General features: G+C 41.4%; 1 protein-coding gene across 2 annotated transcripts in view; it reads right to left on the reverse strand.

Moving 5' to 3' along the window:
- DYM (dymeclin) overlaps positions 1 to 16,882 on the reverse strand; it is a 429,499-nt gene that overhangs the window by 47,526 nt on the left and 365,091 nt on the right. For both annotated transcript variants that reach the window (XM_006837482.1, XM_006837483.1), the window contains one exon: positions 9,412 to 9,525. In XM_006837482.1, the coding sequence (XP_006837545.1) occupies positions 9,412 to 9,525 (114 nt within the window). The remainder of the gene's footprint in view (positions 1 to 9,411; positions 9,526 to 16,882) is intronic.

The following is a 16,882-nucleotide window of genomic DNA, read 5'->3' on the forward strand; positions in this document are numbered from 1 at the left end:
CTACTCCCGTAAAGATTTACACCCTTGGAAACCCTGTACAGGGTCGCTATGGGTCGGAACCGACTCGATGGCACTTAACAACAACAACAACAAACAAGGAAGTAGAAAAGAGATGGGTCAGGAAGAGCTCCAAGGGTACCAGGAAATGGAAGCTGAAGGGAGAAGACTTTCCCCTGAGCTGACAGAGCAAACCTTTGTCCAGAGTCAGTACCCTGAGAATGTGAACTCCTAGCCTCCTAAAGTGTGAGAAAATGAATTTCTGCTTGTCTGAGATATCCACTTGCGGTATTTCTGTTAGAGCAGCACTAGATAACTAGGTTTTGCTGTGGTGAAGTTGTTTCTGACCCATAGTGAGCCTGGGTTTCTGAGGCTAGAAATCTTTGCAGGAGCAAAATGCCTTATCTTTCTTCTGCAGTGTGGCTGGTGGGCTTGAACAGCCAACCTTGTGGTTCGCTTATTGTACAAAGCCACTGCACTCCCAATAACTAGGAATGTTGTTGTTGTTAAATGCCATCGGGTCACTTCCGACTCATAGTGGCCCTGTATAGATTTTCTGAGGAGTGGCTGGGAAGCTTGAACTACCAACTTAGCGGTTCAAATGGACCTTGCAGTACAGTGCATTAACCTGCCACACCAGGGCTCCGATAACTAGGGTTGTTAGATATAAATCTAAGGAAATATGTACAAGATTTATATGAGGAAAACTATAAAACTCTCATGAGAGAAAGCAAGATCAGGATAATGTATTGGACTGTAAGGTTGATTTGAACCTCAAGGTTGGCGGTTCTTAAAAACCCTATACACTGTGTGTCAGAACCCACTCAACGGCACTTAACAACAACAATAACAATATATACACATACAGTATATATTGTTCTGGTATGGCGCTGTGGGCTAATGTGCTGGATGGCAAAAATTGGTTTGAACTACACAGTTGGTGGTTCAAGATCACCAGCCACTCCTTGGAAACCCTATACAGGGTCACTATGGGTCAGAACTGATTTGACGGCACTTAACAACAACAACAAACACCCCCCTACCCCCCACCCCCACACAAATATATAGAGTCAGGGAGTCCCGGTGTGGCACTGTAGGATACGCACTGGACCGCAAGATTGGTTTGAACCACAGGGTCGGTGGTTCAAATTTACAAACTGCTTCTTAAAAACCCTATATAGAGTTGTTATGAGTAGGAACTGGCTCAACGCACTTCGCAACAGCAAAGTTTATATAGAGAAGCAAAAGGCACAGAATAATCAGCACAATACTGAAGTAGGAGGGCTGATGCTGTCCCCTTCCTGGCTCCCCCCCCGCCCCCCAACCCGGTCAAGATATATTATTAAGCTCCAGTGATCAGGGCAGCGTGGGACTGGCAAAGGAACAGACTAAATAGTCGGTGACCCAGAGTAGAGTCCAGAAAGAGACTCATAGAAATACAGCCAACTGATCTTTCACAAAAGAGAAAAGGCAATCCATGGAGAAAGGATAATCTTTTCAACACATGATGCTAGAACATTTAAATATTCACATTCCAAAATAAAGAGAAAGAAATCTACACATAGCTTGTATCTCTTCCAAAAGTTAGCTTAAAATGGAACACAGACCTAAATATAAGTTACAAAAGTAGAATTTCTAGAAGACATCAGGAGAAAATCCAGATAACCTTGGGTTTGGCAATGACTCTTTAGATATAACACCAAAAGTACAATCCATCAAAGAAAAACCAGATACACAGGAACTTATTAAAATGTCTGGTCCACAAAGATGCTTTAATGAGAATGAAGACAAGTCATTGACAGGGGGAAAATGTTTGCAAAACACATATCTGACAAAGGACTTGTATCTAAAATATATAAAAACCCTTAAAACTCAACAATAAGAAAACAAGCAACCCAAAAGATGGGAAAAAGATCTGAGCAGAAACCTCCTCAAAGAAGAAATATAAATGGTAAATCTAAACAGCAACAACAAGCGGGTTTAGCATCGTATGTCACTGGGGAATTAAAAATGGTGCAGCCACTTTGGAAGACAGTCTGGCAGTTTCTTACAAAGCTAAACATAGGCTTAGCAAATTGCCCTCTGAGGTACTGAGCTAAATGAGTTAAAAATGTGTGTTCATACAAAAACCTGCACACAGAGGTTTATAGTAGTTATTATATCCATAACAACCAAAATTGAAAGCAGTCAAGATGTTCTTCAATAGGTAAATCGATTAACTCTGGTAATCCATACAATGGGGTATTATTTACCAATAAAAAGAAAGAAACTCTCAAGCCATGAGAAATATCTTTCTGATCATCAAAGTTCTCTTAAGACCACAAATAATGATCCTAGAAGTTTTCATTTGTAACCACAGGGATTTCGTAGATTGGACTGTTCTTCAAGTGGGGTACACTGGTAGTGACTGTAACAACCTAGTACTTGGCACTGTATTAGTCAGCGATTAGGACATCCCCGAAAATACTTGTCCAAATTCATATTTTAAGTTGGGCTTGTGCTAAAAGAGTGTATTGCTATTTTCAAGCCTTCAAAGTGAAGGCTTTAGGTTCCTGCCAAAAGAGTACACGGTGTCTACCGTACCTCCAATTGCCCTCAGAGCTGTCAATCAAGAATCTTTCAAAGAACTCCTGTGTGCTGAGTTTCCAGATAAACAAAAAAGGTTATCATTAGTTAATTAATGATCTCAAACTCACTGTCAGGCATCAACAGTATTCATGCTCTTCATTAACCAAGTCAGGCTTTCAGGGCTTGAGAGGTAAAAATCCGACAACAGCAGTGCTAGACACATGAAACTGACATGGTCAGAAGCTTACCGGCATCCTTGGTGTGGTTATGTGCCGTTTACTATCTCACTACCTCCTTTTGTCCCACAAAGGAAAACCGTTAAAAAGACAGCAGCCACACCGCTCAATGTCCAATTTTACTATGTGTCTGGTGTGGCACTGTAGGACCTGCACTGGACTGTGAACCACAAGGTCGGCAGTTCTAACCCACCAGCTGCGCCTCAGAAACCGTATACAGGGTTGCTATGAGTCGAAATCCACTTGTCATCACTTAACAACAACAGTAAGACATTATATTAGTTCTTAAGACACGGAACCTGGGTTTCTTTAAAAAGTCTTCCATCAGCTTGGGAGTTTTCAGAAGATTTGAGAACGTATGCTCACTTAGGAAAGCAGCCAGAACAAAGCTATGGCTGCTGAGTTGGTCCTGACTCCTGGTGAGCCCAAGTGTTTCAGGCAGATCTGCACATCCCACAGCTTCCTGGGCTGTAATCTTTATGGAAGCAGACTGCCAAGTCTTTCCTTCATAGTGCTGCTGGGTGGATTCAAACCACCAACCTTTCAGTTAGCGTCCAAGTGATTAAACAGCTTGCACTATTCAGGTCCACTTCTGGTTCCTACAATTGATCAAGTGACTTCAGCAAACAAAATGAAACGTGTACTTAATGTCAGAAACTTGTATTATTCGATAGCTTCCCCTTTACACTAACAAGAGAAGATAGCTTCTGATTGGTTCCCCTAGAAAATCATGACTGAATTTTCCAACCCTTGTTCTTGTTGTTAGGTGCTGGTGAGTTGGTTCCAACTCATAGCAACCTTGTATAGGGTTTCCAAGGAGTAGCTGGTGGGTTTGAACCACTGACCCTGTGGTTAGCAGTCCCAGGGCTGATCCCACAGCAGCACACCAGGACTCCAAACTCCAGATTAGTTCCAGGGAAATGCTTAATCTACAAATGACACAGATAAGTCACTAAACTGAACAAAAGAAGGAAGCTGGCCACTTTCCACACAGATATGAGGTGGTGGTACGACACCTTACACAGGACTCATCAATGTGACATTAAAACTGCTGGCTGGTCCACAAAATGAAAACTTGTAACACGCCCTGTTGTGAGTGCAGACAGAGAGAGCTTTGAGCCGTGTCTTCTAACTCAGCTCCCGCAGGACAGACGAACTTTATTTATTTCCTCCTTTAAAGTCTAAGGAGAAATGAGCAACTTAGCATTTCAGAGCCTGTTCTTTATGTCTTTGTTTATCCAGGAGGGTCTGAAAAAACGACCTACCAGGTATTGCCTTTCCCAGACTTTACAGAATACCAGTAAGGAGAGAACGTTTACAGCAACACTAATACTATTTATTCTGAACAGCCAAGTTGTTTAACTGTATAGATGGATTTATCCAAGGAGTATACAGTCCCACACAGGATATTACACAAATATTTTGGAAAGCTATGTCAAATAATATTTGATTGAAAAATATTTTATTTGGTTAAAAGTCAGTTACTATGCCATGGGCTTCCAGATCTTAATGCTGACTTGCCCAAAATTGGAAGAATGATTCTTCTACAAATTTGGCTTCAGTTCCCCAATCCAAGGAGGACTTCAGAAGCTTTTGGCTCATTGGCTTCAGTTGACATCTGCTGGCCAACTTCTCATGAGTACTGGACACTGTAATCCTCCCACAGACCCAAAAAGTGGTTGCAAAATACTCTGCATTTTAAAATGTTTAATCTATATTTCAATAAAGAATAAATCAGTAAGTACCCAGTATGCCACAGAGATCTACTCTGTCTGTGAAGCAGTATCCACGAATTAGATTAAAATGAATTCCTACACCTTAGTCACAGGAGCTCTGGTAGCATAGTGGTTACAAATCCGGCTGCTAATCTCACGGTCAGCAGTTCGAAACTACCAGCTGTTCCACAGGAGAAAGATGAGGCTTTCTGCTCCCGTAAAGATTTACAGCCTCAGAAATCCTGTACAGGGTCACTATGAGTCGGAACCGACTCCACGGCACGTAACAACAACAACATTCCACACTGGAATCTGGGTGTGGCACTGTGGGCTAATGCACTGGACTGCAAAGTTGGTCGGTGGTTCAAGCTTACTAGCTGCTCCTTGGAAACCCTATACAGGGTCGCTATAGGTGGGAACTGACTCAATGTCACTGAACAACAACAACATTCCAAACTAGGAGTCCTGGGGATGCAGCATGTTAAGTGTTGGATTGCTAATGGAAAAGTTCAGCAGTTCCAACCCACCAGTGGCTCCATGAAAGAAAGATGAGGTTGGCGGCTTCTGTCAGGATTTACAGCCCATGGAGCAGTTCTACTGTGTTCTATGGGGTCGCTAGGCGTCAGAACCAGCTCAATGGCTGTGGGGCGTGGAGATTTCATACTTGCAAAGAGCTGACTAAAACATCATTTCCAACTCAAAGAAACCTCTCCAACATCAATCTCATGTACAAAGGTATCATTACATACCTGACAATTATTTTATCAGTATATATCAGTGAACCACCCAGAAAAAAGATGACACTGTGCTGTCATGTGGGATAACACAAATATTATTCAATACACAGCTTGAGTTTTCAATCAACATTAGATACCGTAGTTTTCTGTGAATTAAAACTCTAGCGGTTTTAAGTGATTCGTTTTATTATAAACACTCAATCCAAAAAGATGATTAAAATAATTGAGATAAGGCTTGATTATAAGGATAAACAGTTTTTATCCAGTAACATCTGTGGTAATAATGTGCTATCATTTAAACCAACTGAGGATGACTCACCATCTGTGAGTAAATGTAATTTTTGTTTCTTTTCTAGTCCTGGTGATGGCTTTTTTAAAAAAACAACAACTGAATCATCCATGCACCATCATCTGCCCCTCTTGCAGCTCTCCAGCTGGGGTCAGGTGCACAATTTCTTGTTGTGTTCTAGTGCAAAATTAGCTGGCCTACTTAAGCAATCTGCCCATGACCTTGTCCTCCACAGGATCTTGCTCTAGCTAAGAGTTCCAAGGCTTACAATCTCTAACAGATCAATTAATGTTTTTTTTTACTTAGTCATAGTCCTGATAAACAAAACGTCTCATTTATATCACCCAGAAAATGGTCTATAGGTCTCTACTAGAGGATGGAAACCACTCCCCACCCCCACTCCACCTATCTTCTTTGCCCATGTTCTACTCCCCTTATGTTTACCCAATTCCAGCCGTGTTGGCCTCCTTGCCGGTTCCTCCAATGTGCTTGGCCCACTCCTGGCTCGGCACCTTTTCAGTGGCTGTTCTGAGTGCCTGGAACTCCCCCTCCAACATCAACATGCTTAACGCCCTCAGCTTCCTGGATCTTGGCTAAATGTTGCCCAGACCATTCTTTTGAACTCTACGGCGTCCTTCCACATGCCTCAGTGGCCCTCTTGAACCTCCTAGCTTATTTTCAATAGCACTAATCTTGTTCTAAGACACTGGACAAGTTTGTTATTTATGATACATTCTGTTTACTGTCTGTCTCCTCCTCCTAGACTATGATGGCAGGAGTCTGTGTTCACTGATGTATCCCAAGTACCTAAAACAACGCCTGCCACAAAGCAGAGATTTGATGGAGGTTTTTGGAGTGCTGATGGAACCTTGTGGTCATACGTCTCTATTATCACAGGTCACTGCCTCAAGAATCAGCTCCTCCAGGTAGCTAGCTACTCTTTCCTGCACTTTGTCCCTTCCATGGCTTTGTCCTTTCTCTCCCGGATCCACTCTCCTGTTATATCCCTCCCTCCTACAGTGCCTTCTGGAAGCCCTACTTTACATTTGTGTGGAGTCCTGGTGTGGCACTGTGGGTTGATGTGCTGGACTGTAAAGTTGGTTTGAACCACAAGGTCAGTGGTTGAAGCTCACTAGATGCTCCTTGTTGTTGTTGTTAAGTGCCGTCGAGTCCATTCCGACCCATAGCGACCCTGTACAGGGTTTCCGAGGGTGTAAATCTTTACGGGAGTAGAAAGCCTCATCTTTCTCCCGCGGAGCGGCTGGTAGTTTCGAACCGCTGACCTTAAGGTTCGCAGCCCGATTCGTAACCACTATGCTACCAGAGCTCCTAGATGCTCCTTGGAAACCCTATATAAGGTAGCTGTGAGTTGGAACTGACTGGATAGTACTGAGCGACAACTTCATGGTTAGTGCACATCGCTATGTTTTTAGCCTTTGCATTGCTGGATCCTCCCTCCGTATCTCTGCTTGAACTGAGACCTGACTCTCCCTTCAGGACTCCAATGTCCCTGGTTCATTCTCTCCCACTCCACAGCCGTCAGGGTCTGGCGGTGGGGCTGGCGACCCCTTTGTTCTTATTGCCGTTCTTGGACTATTATTTCCTCTCCCCCTAAACAAAGAGCTCTGCTTTGCTCATGAAGCTTGTACTGGGCTCTTTCCTTCCTAGCTGCCACCTACTGAGTCAGGCTGCTAACCTGAAGGTCAGTAGTTCGAAACTACCAGCGGTTCTACGGGAGAAAGATGAGGCTTTCTGTTCCTGTAAAGATTTACAGCCTCGGAAACCCTATACTGGGATACAATGAGTTGGAACCAACTCCACGGCACACAACCACCATGGCCACCTATTTCTAGGTTCCTGTCACAATTTCTGTCATATTATCTCATAGTCTTTCTCTACCCTCATTCTAAGTGAATATGAACAAAGTCTAGGCGTCGGACCCATCCTAGGTTCCCTGTGCTCACTGACGGGCTCAATCACATGACCTCTCATTCACCTTTGTGCCATTTCGGTTTCATTCACCTCCATGCGATTTTAGTTCCTACACTCATGGCCAGCTTCAGAGGGTCTCCCCCCTTGGAGATCTGAAGTCTAAACATGCTGCTCACTAACCACAATCTCCTTAACTTCCATGCTTATCAAAGTGCCCTGTCCTGTGACTCCTTCTTTCTCCTTTCTGACAGGTTCCTGAGAGTCTCACTTCCAGATTTCTGGACTCGGCTGAGGAAGAGAGAGCCATCATTCTCTAAAAGCCACCACTCTGATGTTCAAGGGTCTTCTAACCTGTTGTGTGTGGTAAGTATGAGAGCTTATGCAAATTTGAGATAGTACAAAAAAAGAAAAAAGGAGTCTTAAGATGTGTAAAATGTAAATAATATGAATTGCCTACATATTTAAAAGCTTGCCAGGCCATGATAGCAGACTGTCAGAAGTGGAGGGTCCCATGCACTGCCATCTGTTGGTATGCTCCTACCATAGGGTGGTGCTGCTTTAGCTGCTAACAGGGATACCTGCCGCCTGAGGTTGGGACTGCGAATGCCGCTATGTTTATGCACAGTGGTTCTTCTCTAGCTGACCGTGATGACTAATTGGTGTCTGTTTCACAAGCCAGGCTATTATAATCGAAAATATTTTTATATTCTGTACAAACAATATCTCTAATGTGTTCATTAAGCAGTGGTTCTAGTGATAGTGCTGAAAAACATCCCCCAAACAGTAACTTTGGGACAGAAACTGTGATAAAACACTTTGAAGAAGGCCAAAACATCCACGGTGACACACTGGGTTGTTAAGTTGGGAGAGGGAGCTCACATTCAATTAGAGCTATGAAGAGAAAGAGTAAGAGGAAGCATTCAATCAAAACACCATCCCAGTGCTGGGCATTCACGCATGGACTCCAACCATTCCCTTTACTTGACACTGTATTTTCTGGTGGGAAAATTACTCTTGAAGCATGTGTTTTACATCCTTAGATCACTTCAGGACTGTATCTATCACACAAACGTAAACTCCTTGTCCACATACAGTGCTTGTTTCCCTGCCTTTCCAGTGACACTTCTTTCCATTACTACGTCAGTAAACAGTGTGTTCATTATGGGCACGGGATTTGGGGGCCTGGGTTTCCATCCTTCAGCTCCATTATAATCTAGCTGTGTGGCTATGAGTTAGTTACTTACCTGCTCTGTGCATTGGTTTCCACATCTGAAAAATGAGGATGATAATAATACCTACCTCAGAGCTGTTGTTGTGAGGGTTGATTTGAATCTAAGGCAATTAGAATCCTGCACAAAAACTACATAGTCATTAACCACTGTCATGGTGTTACTGGTGCATTTAACATGACTGCCATCGTCAGCTTCCCATCAATGCCTGATGATTCTTAAAATCCAACTAAATGCATTGCTGTTGAATCAATTCTGACTCTAACAACCTTATAGTACAGAGCAGTACTGCACCATAGCATTCCTAAGGATGTGAATCTTTACGGAAGTAGATGGCCCCATCGTCCTCCCACAGAGCATTTGGTGGGTTTCAACCGCTGACCTTTCAGTAGCTTAACCACTGCACCACCAGGGCTTACAAAATCGAATTTGTTTCATTGGGTGAGAAGAAAAAAGTGCCTCTTTATTTGTCATATACGAGTTGCTCAAAGTCTATGTAATGATTACTCATTGGACATGCAGAGGCTGGGAGCTATTAGTTCTTCTTGGCCTGTTTCCTTTTGTCACAAACCTCCATCAGAGTTCTGCGTATTACCGCACAGCACAACAGGCGATACTTTACCAGCATGAATACTGGGTAACTGATGTGACTCTGCTCAGATACAATTTAACAACGTGTGTCAACTGACCGTTTCTATTCAGTCTTACCTTTAGCCTGTCTTTGGGCAGTGCAACAATCCCTTGCTTGATGATTTCCAGGACTCGTTCCACCGACAGCTCAGTTCCAGCTTGTAGCAACCTTGAGCTAAAGAAGGTGATCACCTGGAATGTAAAGTGTCCTTTTTAAACAACCAGACACAAGAAATGCCTTTCTCACCTGGCAGTCAAACCACCATAATTCCATCTCTAGGGTGACTGGCTTTCAATGCGCTCCCCTTCTCAACGAGGGAATCGTGGAGCCCTGGCTATTTGGGTGGATTTCCATTCTGTGAATTAGGCAGCCACCTCGTGTCTGCTCTTCTGTGTGCACCTTTCATCTTTAGTTCACTGAGAAAACAGCACCCATCAGTGAGAGAAGAGAACGTTCAAGCCTAAAATCTCTCAGTTTTGAAGCTTAGCTACTAGTAGCTCTTGGAAAAGGAATTTGAAGCTAATGGCTAAAATGTTTGGGGGATTATCCATGAATTTAATGTACCCATATCACCCGTGTCCCTGATCTCCAGGGATGATCAACAGTAAGCTGTAATTACTTGTGCTTCACGTTATAGCATAACCTGTACATATGCATCAAGATGAACAAAGGAACATTCTGGAAATAACACTGCCCTAATATTTATCACTAAAACTAATAGATTTCCATCCTGCTTTAGAAAAATTTAAAAACCATAATGTTAATAAATCAGTAATACTACAGACTCCCTTTTATTCAAGAGAACAACACTTAGGTCATTACATTCAGATATGCAAATACAGAAATGGTTTCCTGTGTTTTCTAAAAGTGGGTCATCTCTTCTACATGTTTTCTACTTTACAGGAAAAATAAATTTAAAACAACTCTTTGCAAACATTTTTAGAACTTTCCTTTCAAGACAACTCTCTTAAATATGAATTGTTCAAGAGTACTACATCTATCTTTTCTCTTAGCCATTCTAGTGGGAATAGGTACCAAGATGCATTTGATCAGGAAAGCCGAAGAGGCCTAGTAGGATCCATGGACCATTAACAAGCTTGTGTCTGAGACTTTGCCGCAAAGCTTGAAAACCAAGGCAGCCGACGCTGGTAGGTAGCCTTGCTCTGCATTCCAGGGAAATCATTTCTTTATCTCAAGCAGTTTGTTAGTCCCAGCTCTTTTGCAAACTGCTTCTTTTGTGTACAAAATGTTGGCTTTTCAATATACGCCTCTGAGTCTTGTTTTTCTCAAGTCAGATTCTAAACTCCTTTAGTAACTCTACTTTGTCCTATAGGGTCTCTAGGAGCTGGGATTGACTCGAAGGCAGGGGTGGGGTTGGGAACTTTAAGATAAACTTTTGTTTACAGAGCATATGTGTTGCACTAATCAGGTTGATACCTGTCATTATAGTGAATAAATCATTGAAGAAAGACAACATAATAGAAAACATATGTAACACCTATATTAAAATAATATTTTAAAATATACAAGAAAGATATAAAAATAGTTTCCTTTTACATGACTATCTTTATCAATTTTAAACATAAAATTGAATTCTTCTGAGACACAATGTGGGCAGCCATATAAATTGCCATATTTATAGATAATACATGGTCAAATATTAGCAATGGCATATGGTTCAACCTAATATTTCTGCTTCTTTGACCAAATTATTTAAAGAGAGAAAACAAAAAAGCTAATCTAAGGGGGAAAAAAATCAATGAAAAAGTTGATTTTATAATTATAGAAATCATAGGTGTTATATGTCATCAAATTGGTTCTGACTCTTAATTATCCTGTATAGGGTTTCAAGGAGAGCCTGGTGAGTTTGAACAGCCAACCTTGTAGTTAGTAGTTCGGTGCTTATCCTACAGCACCACACCAGGACTCCCTCCCTGTATCATAGATTAGCTTATAAATAGTTTTGTATAACCAGGTACACACCAATCACATTCAACTTTAAGTGAACTTTCAAATGCTAAGTGAGGGCCCCATACCAACCCTGCTAAACTGAGGAAGACCTCCTACTCCTTTCTCAGAAAATCTGAGTATGTGGCAGATGGACTTGCCAAAATAATATGCCAACCTGTCCTCCCCAAACTTATAAAGTAGAACTTTCTCATAGGTTTACCAAGGCTGCAAATCTTTACAGAAGCAGACTGCCATAAGCAGCGAGTGGGTTCGAACCACCAACCTTTTGGTTAGCAGCCAAGTGCTTAACCACAGAGCCACCAGGGATCCCACTGCCAATATTAAGTATTAATAAAATGCAATGTTTTTCGTCTCTTTTTGTATGAATAAATGAAAGTTCTAAAATTGTCTTCCCTTGCTCCTGGGGAGTACCAGTGCAGCTCCAGGTATACGTGCATCGACCCATTAGGACATCGCTGATGGAAATAAGTGGAATATGTTATAATATTCATTGTTGTTGCTAAGTGCTGTCGAGTTGGTTGCGACCCTGTATAGGGTTTCTGAGGAGTGGCTGATGAGCTTGAACCACTGACACTGCACTTCAAACTGACTTTGCAGTCCAGTGCATTAACCTACAGCGCCACATCAGGACTCATTAACAGCACTAACGTGCTCACAGAGATTACAAACCAGCAAAAGAGAATTCTTACCTAAATCACATCATCAAAGAACAAAATAATGCAAGAGACTCCAGTTTTGTTCACTCTTTGGCTTAAAGCAGATTGACTCTGAGGTGTAAATAATTTCCAGTCCTACCAGTAAAGCTGTAGAGTAGATATGACAGTTTGCTTCTAAGTCAGTTCCTTTTTTCAAATGGTCTCTCCTTTATAGTTCTTAAAGCCGATATTCTGCTGTTTCTGCATTCTAACTTTATAAGAGGCGAAAACTGCCACTTCCAGAAGGGAAGTATAATTTCTAGAGAAGATCTCAAAGAGGAAGGAAGAAGACCCACTGAGTGTTGACTGTTTACCAGGTGCTCTACATAAGGTGTCCTGGGGGCTGCAAATGGTGGATATGCTCAGCGGCTAACTGAAAGGGTGGAGGTTCAAGTCCACCCAAAGACATCTCAGAAGATAGGTTTAGAGAGTTACTTTGAAAAACTCAGCCACTGGGAAAAACCCTATGGCACATAAGAGTTGGAGTTGACTGGTTGGTTAAGGATGGACCTACTGTGACTTTTATAGTGTCCAGAGATCAAAATAGTTCTAGCCTTCACTACCTTGTACAGCTATTACAGTTCAATGTATCGGTTCTCTACTATGTGTATGGATATTCAGCGCTTTCTTAACTTAGGCAACTAGAAAATTTCTGGCATGTCCTCTCCTGGTTGGTGTGGTAAAGTTATTTTGTCTTACTGCTTTATTCAGTACGATCATATTATCTTATGGGTTATACAAGAGGGCTATGTACCAGCGGCTAACAGAAATTTGGTCACTTGAAAAACATGTGCTTAATGCTTTCTACAGAAGCTAAAAGGAGCCCTGGTGATGTGGTGGGCTACATGTTGTACTGCTAAGTGCAAAGTTGACGGTTCAAACCTACCAGCCACTCCACAGGAGAGAGATGAGGCTGTCTGCTCCTATAAAGATCTATGGTCTCGGGAACTGTACGGAGCAGGGCTCCTTTGTCCTACAGAGCCCTGATGAGTCAGACTTGACTCAGTGGTAGTGGGCTTTAACTCCTTCTGCAGAACTTAAAAGTGCTCCAGAGTTAGTCATTTCTGTCTTCAGTACTGATGAACGTCTTAATGAAAAATATCAACTCTCAACTCCCTGGCAGCTACAAATAACAGTAGATTCATAGTCTCCTTTACCAATGCTGTTTGTTCAAGGTTAACTTTATTAAAGAAGAACACATCAAAGACTTGCCTAAGCCAAGGTTTCAGGGGTCTTCAGGGGAAGGGGAAGGTAAAGTGATGAAAGAGGAATACTATCTCCGAGTGGAAGTCACACTATCTCATTTGACCCTCAGACCATCCCATGGAGGAGGCAGAGCAGGGTTAGAGAAGGGATGGCTGATTCAAGGTCACTTAGCTAGTAAGCCCCTCAGCCAGACCTGGAACCCAGCCATTCTCATTACAAATCTGGTTCTTTCAAAATCCACTTGGATAAACCTGAACTTCAAAAGGAGTAGATCTCCCAACAATTTTCTTATTGGATTTCATTCAAAATAGTGCCAGGCACACTAGAAAATTCATTAAAAACAAAACATTTAAAACTCCTTCTACATATTGTGAAGAGACTGTCACAATAAAGGAAAATATAACAGCTCTACTTTTTGCTTCTTCTAATGCTTCCCCTTCCCCGAACACCTCTGAAACCTTGACTTAAACAAGTCTTTGATGTGCTCTTCTTCATGACGTTAGCCTTGAACAGCGTGGGTAAAGGAGACTATGAATCTACTGTTATTTTAAGCTGCCAGGGAGTTGAGAGTTGATATTTTTCATTAAGACGCTCAGCAATACTGAGACAGAAATGACTAACCCCGGAGCACGTTTAAGTTCTGCAGGAGGAGTTAAAGGCATTGCCAGTGAGTCGATTCTGACTCATAGGGACTCTCGGGCAGAGGAGACCTGCTCCGTACGCTTTCCCAGATTGTCATTCTTGACAGTAACAGGCAGCCTCATCTTTCTTCTGAGGACAGAATGGCAAGAGTCAAACACGTGTTGTTCAATTAGCTGCTACGGCGCTAATGCACTCAAGTGCAGGGTGGGTGGGACCAGCGCACCAGCTGCTCCTTGGAAACCCTCTGCATGGTCACCATGAGTGGAATCGAGTCAATGGCACTTACAAACAACAACAGCTGACATACAGTCCTCCCATCTAACTCAAAAGGAGGCTGGGTGGTAGAGAGGTTAAAGTGCTCAGAGGATAATCACAAGGTTGGCAGTTCAAATCCACCAGCCGTTCTGAGGGAGAAAGATGTGACAGTGTGCTCCTGCAAAGGTTATAGCCTTGGAAACCCTATGGGACAGTTCTTCTCTGTCCTATGGGGTTGTTAGGAGTGGGAACCGACTTGACGGCAATGGTTTTGGCTTTGTATTCTCTGTAAAAAAAATCTGCAATGATAAAAAGTCCTATGCAAATATATGTGGTTGTCAGCGATGCCAATGATTCTTAGGAAGGAATCTACTGGTAACACTTAGGAAAGCTTCTCAATGGATAAGTCTCCAGGCCCCAGCCTCAGACCTACTGCATCAGAATGTTGCAGGGTGAAAAGCAGGATATTTATTAAAAATGTGTTCAGCTGATTCTGATATACAGCCCGGACACTACTGTTTCTTCTAATTTATTAATATTTTCACAATGACAACTCTCAGCATCAAGTTGGGACTTACAGACAAAAAAACAAACCAAACCAAACAACAAAAAAACCAAAGCAGCTCTGAAAAGGGTCACAACAGGAGGTCTTATAGAATGGGGAGAAAAACGTGTAACAAAATTTAAGATCATAAAAAAGACCAGACTTACGGGTCTGGTATGAGACCCTAGCCCTAAGTCACCCTTCAAGCCTATAACTGGCTTTATCTCGTGGCTCAATTTTCAGTCAAACAATACACAGGCCTGTAAGATGAACAATAACATCAGGGAGGTTGGCACCCCTTAGAACAATCAACTTTAGGAGATCGCAAGGGCAGTGTTTGCCCAGGGATAAAGCTCAGAGGCCTGGAGGGGCTAGGAAAGGACAACCGGAAATGGCAAATACAGGGAGGAAATGGGAAGAGGACGACAAGCTATGTCGCAGAACAGAATGTGTATGAATTTTGATTGGAAAACCAATTTGCACTGTAAACTTTCATCCAACCACAATTTAAAAAAAAAAAAAAAAAAAAGCATTAGGGGCCACATTTTAAAATACTTTGGGATTGAAAAACACGAAGGATGACTTTCAGTGGAGGAGAGATGGCCCAGCTAAATAGGACTTAGTGGGCATTAGGTTAAAGTAATGTATAGGTAAGACCAATATAAAGGTCAAAAAGGTGACAACTTAAAGTTTAAAAAACAAAAATCAACCAACCAAAACACAAGAAAATTTGATTCTTAAATATTAAGAGGTCAGAAAACCATACTTCTTTAAGAGAAATTCTATAATGGAGACGCCCTGAATAGCTCATGATAAGTGTCCATAAATGTTTAATCTCAAACTGTGGAAGAAAAGTTTATCCTGAAGTTAATTCAGAGAAATGACAGAATTTTATTTTCTATAGTCTTTGCTAGTATTCTGATTTAATCAATATTATTACCATTTAAGAGGACTGCAAAAATGAGTAAATAAACCTCATTTGTCAGGAGGCCCAACATTGAGGATGATAGTAAGAGAAGACTACATAGTATCATTATTATGATAGGAAAAAGCCAATCTGTGGTCATCAGCCTTGCTCACCAATTATCTTAATTTTAAGAACAAAAACATTTTTATAGTTGTTACTACTTTGCTTTTCTGTTTTCATTTACTAAATTTCCATGCTGCATCTAGCATTTCAAAGAGCCAAATGGAAAAGAATCAACATATTGCTATCTGGCTCTCTTTGTGTCTGTCCAGTTTGTTAATGTAGCAATTTAGGCATAGCCTCCCTCCCTCCCTATAGTTTGAGATCTTGCTATTAAATATTGGCAGGCAACGTTACTGTCTTCTAAAATAATCAGTCAATCAATTTATAATTAACTGCAACATGCTGGCCTATGTTCTTATCTAGTTAAAGTCAAAAAACTTTTCAGAACCCTAGGAGACAAGTCATCCTAGAAATTCTTATGTTTACTATTGCTCTGGAAGCTTTACAGAGCAAAAGATTTATTAATATACTTCATTAGCTTTCTTGCTATAACAGAACAATGGGAAATGTTTTTCAGTGTAATAAAATATTCAATTAGAACTACATTAAAGTAGTGAATAAAAGGCTTTTCTTAAATGAATACCACACGAAAAGCTATTTCATATTAAAAATGGAAAATTTAGAGCACTTTCAAATAAATCATTAATAGACAAAATATGGAAGATGCAAACTAGCCTAACTATTATTAAGACTCTAACCTCTTGTAGCTCGAACAACAGACCCCAGATAGAGTGTGCTAAGGTGGTGCCTGTACCATCCAGCACACGATATGATCTCAGGGTTTATTCCAACCCCCCTCTTTGGTGTTCAGAAGCTCCAAAGAGTCCTGGGCAAGGTTGTGAAATAGGGGTTGATATCAATTTTTTGGGAATGCTATTAAGACCAATAGTTTTTCACTGGGGAAAGAAATATTTACTTTGTGATACAGGAGAATTATTTGTAGACTAAGGTCATAATCTTATTGTTTTAAGGAAATTTCTGATTATATTATATGATAAAAAAAAGAAAATCAATTGAAGACTAGCTTGACTGTAGGGATATTTCCTTTTTTTTTAAATGTTTTATTGTGAGTTAAGTGATAATTTACATGGGAGTACATTAGCTTTACATTCATCCTATTGTATATGGCTTCACTGTCATGGTTACAGTCTCCTCCATGCATCATCAAACAACCAAAGGGTATATACCCTGTAAGCTTCCCCCCC

The sequence above is a fragment of the Chrysochloris asiatica genome, unplaced genomic scaffold (assembly GCF_000296735.1).
Source record: "Chrysochloris asiatica unplaced genomic scaffold, ChrAsi1.0 scaffold00021, whole genome shotgun sequence".
Lineage (NCBI taxonomy): Eukaryota > Metazoa > Chordata > Mammalia > Afrosoricida > Chrysochloridae > Chrysochloris > Chrysochloris asiatica.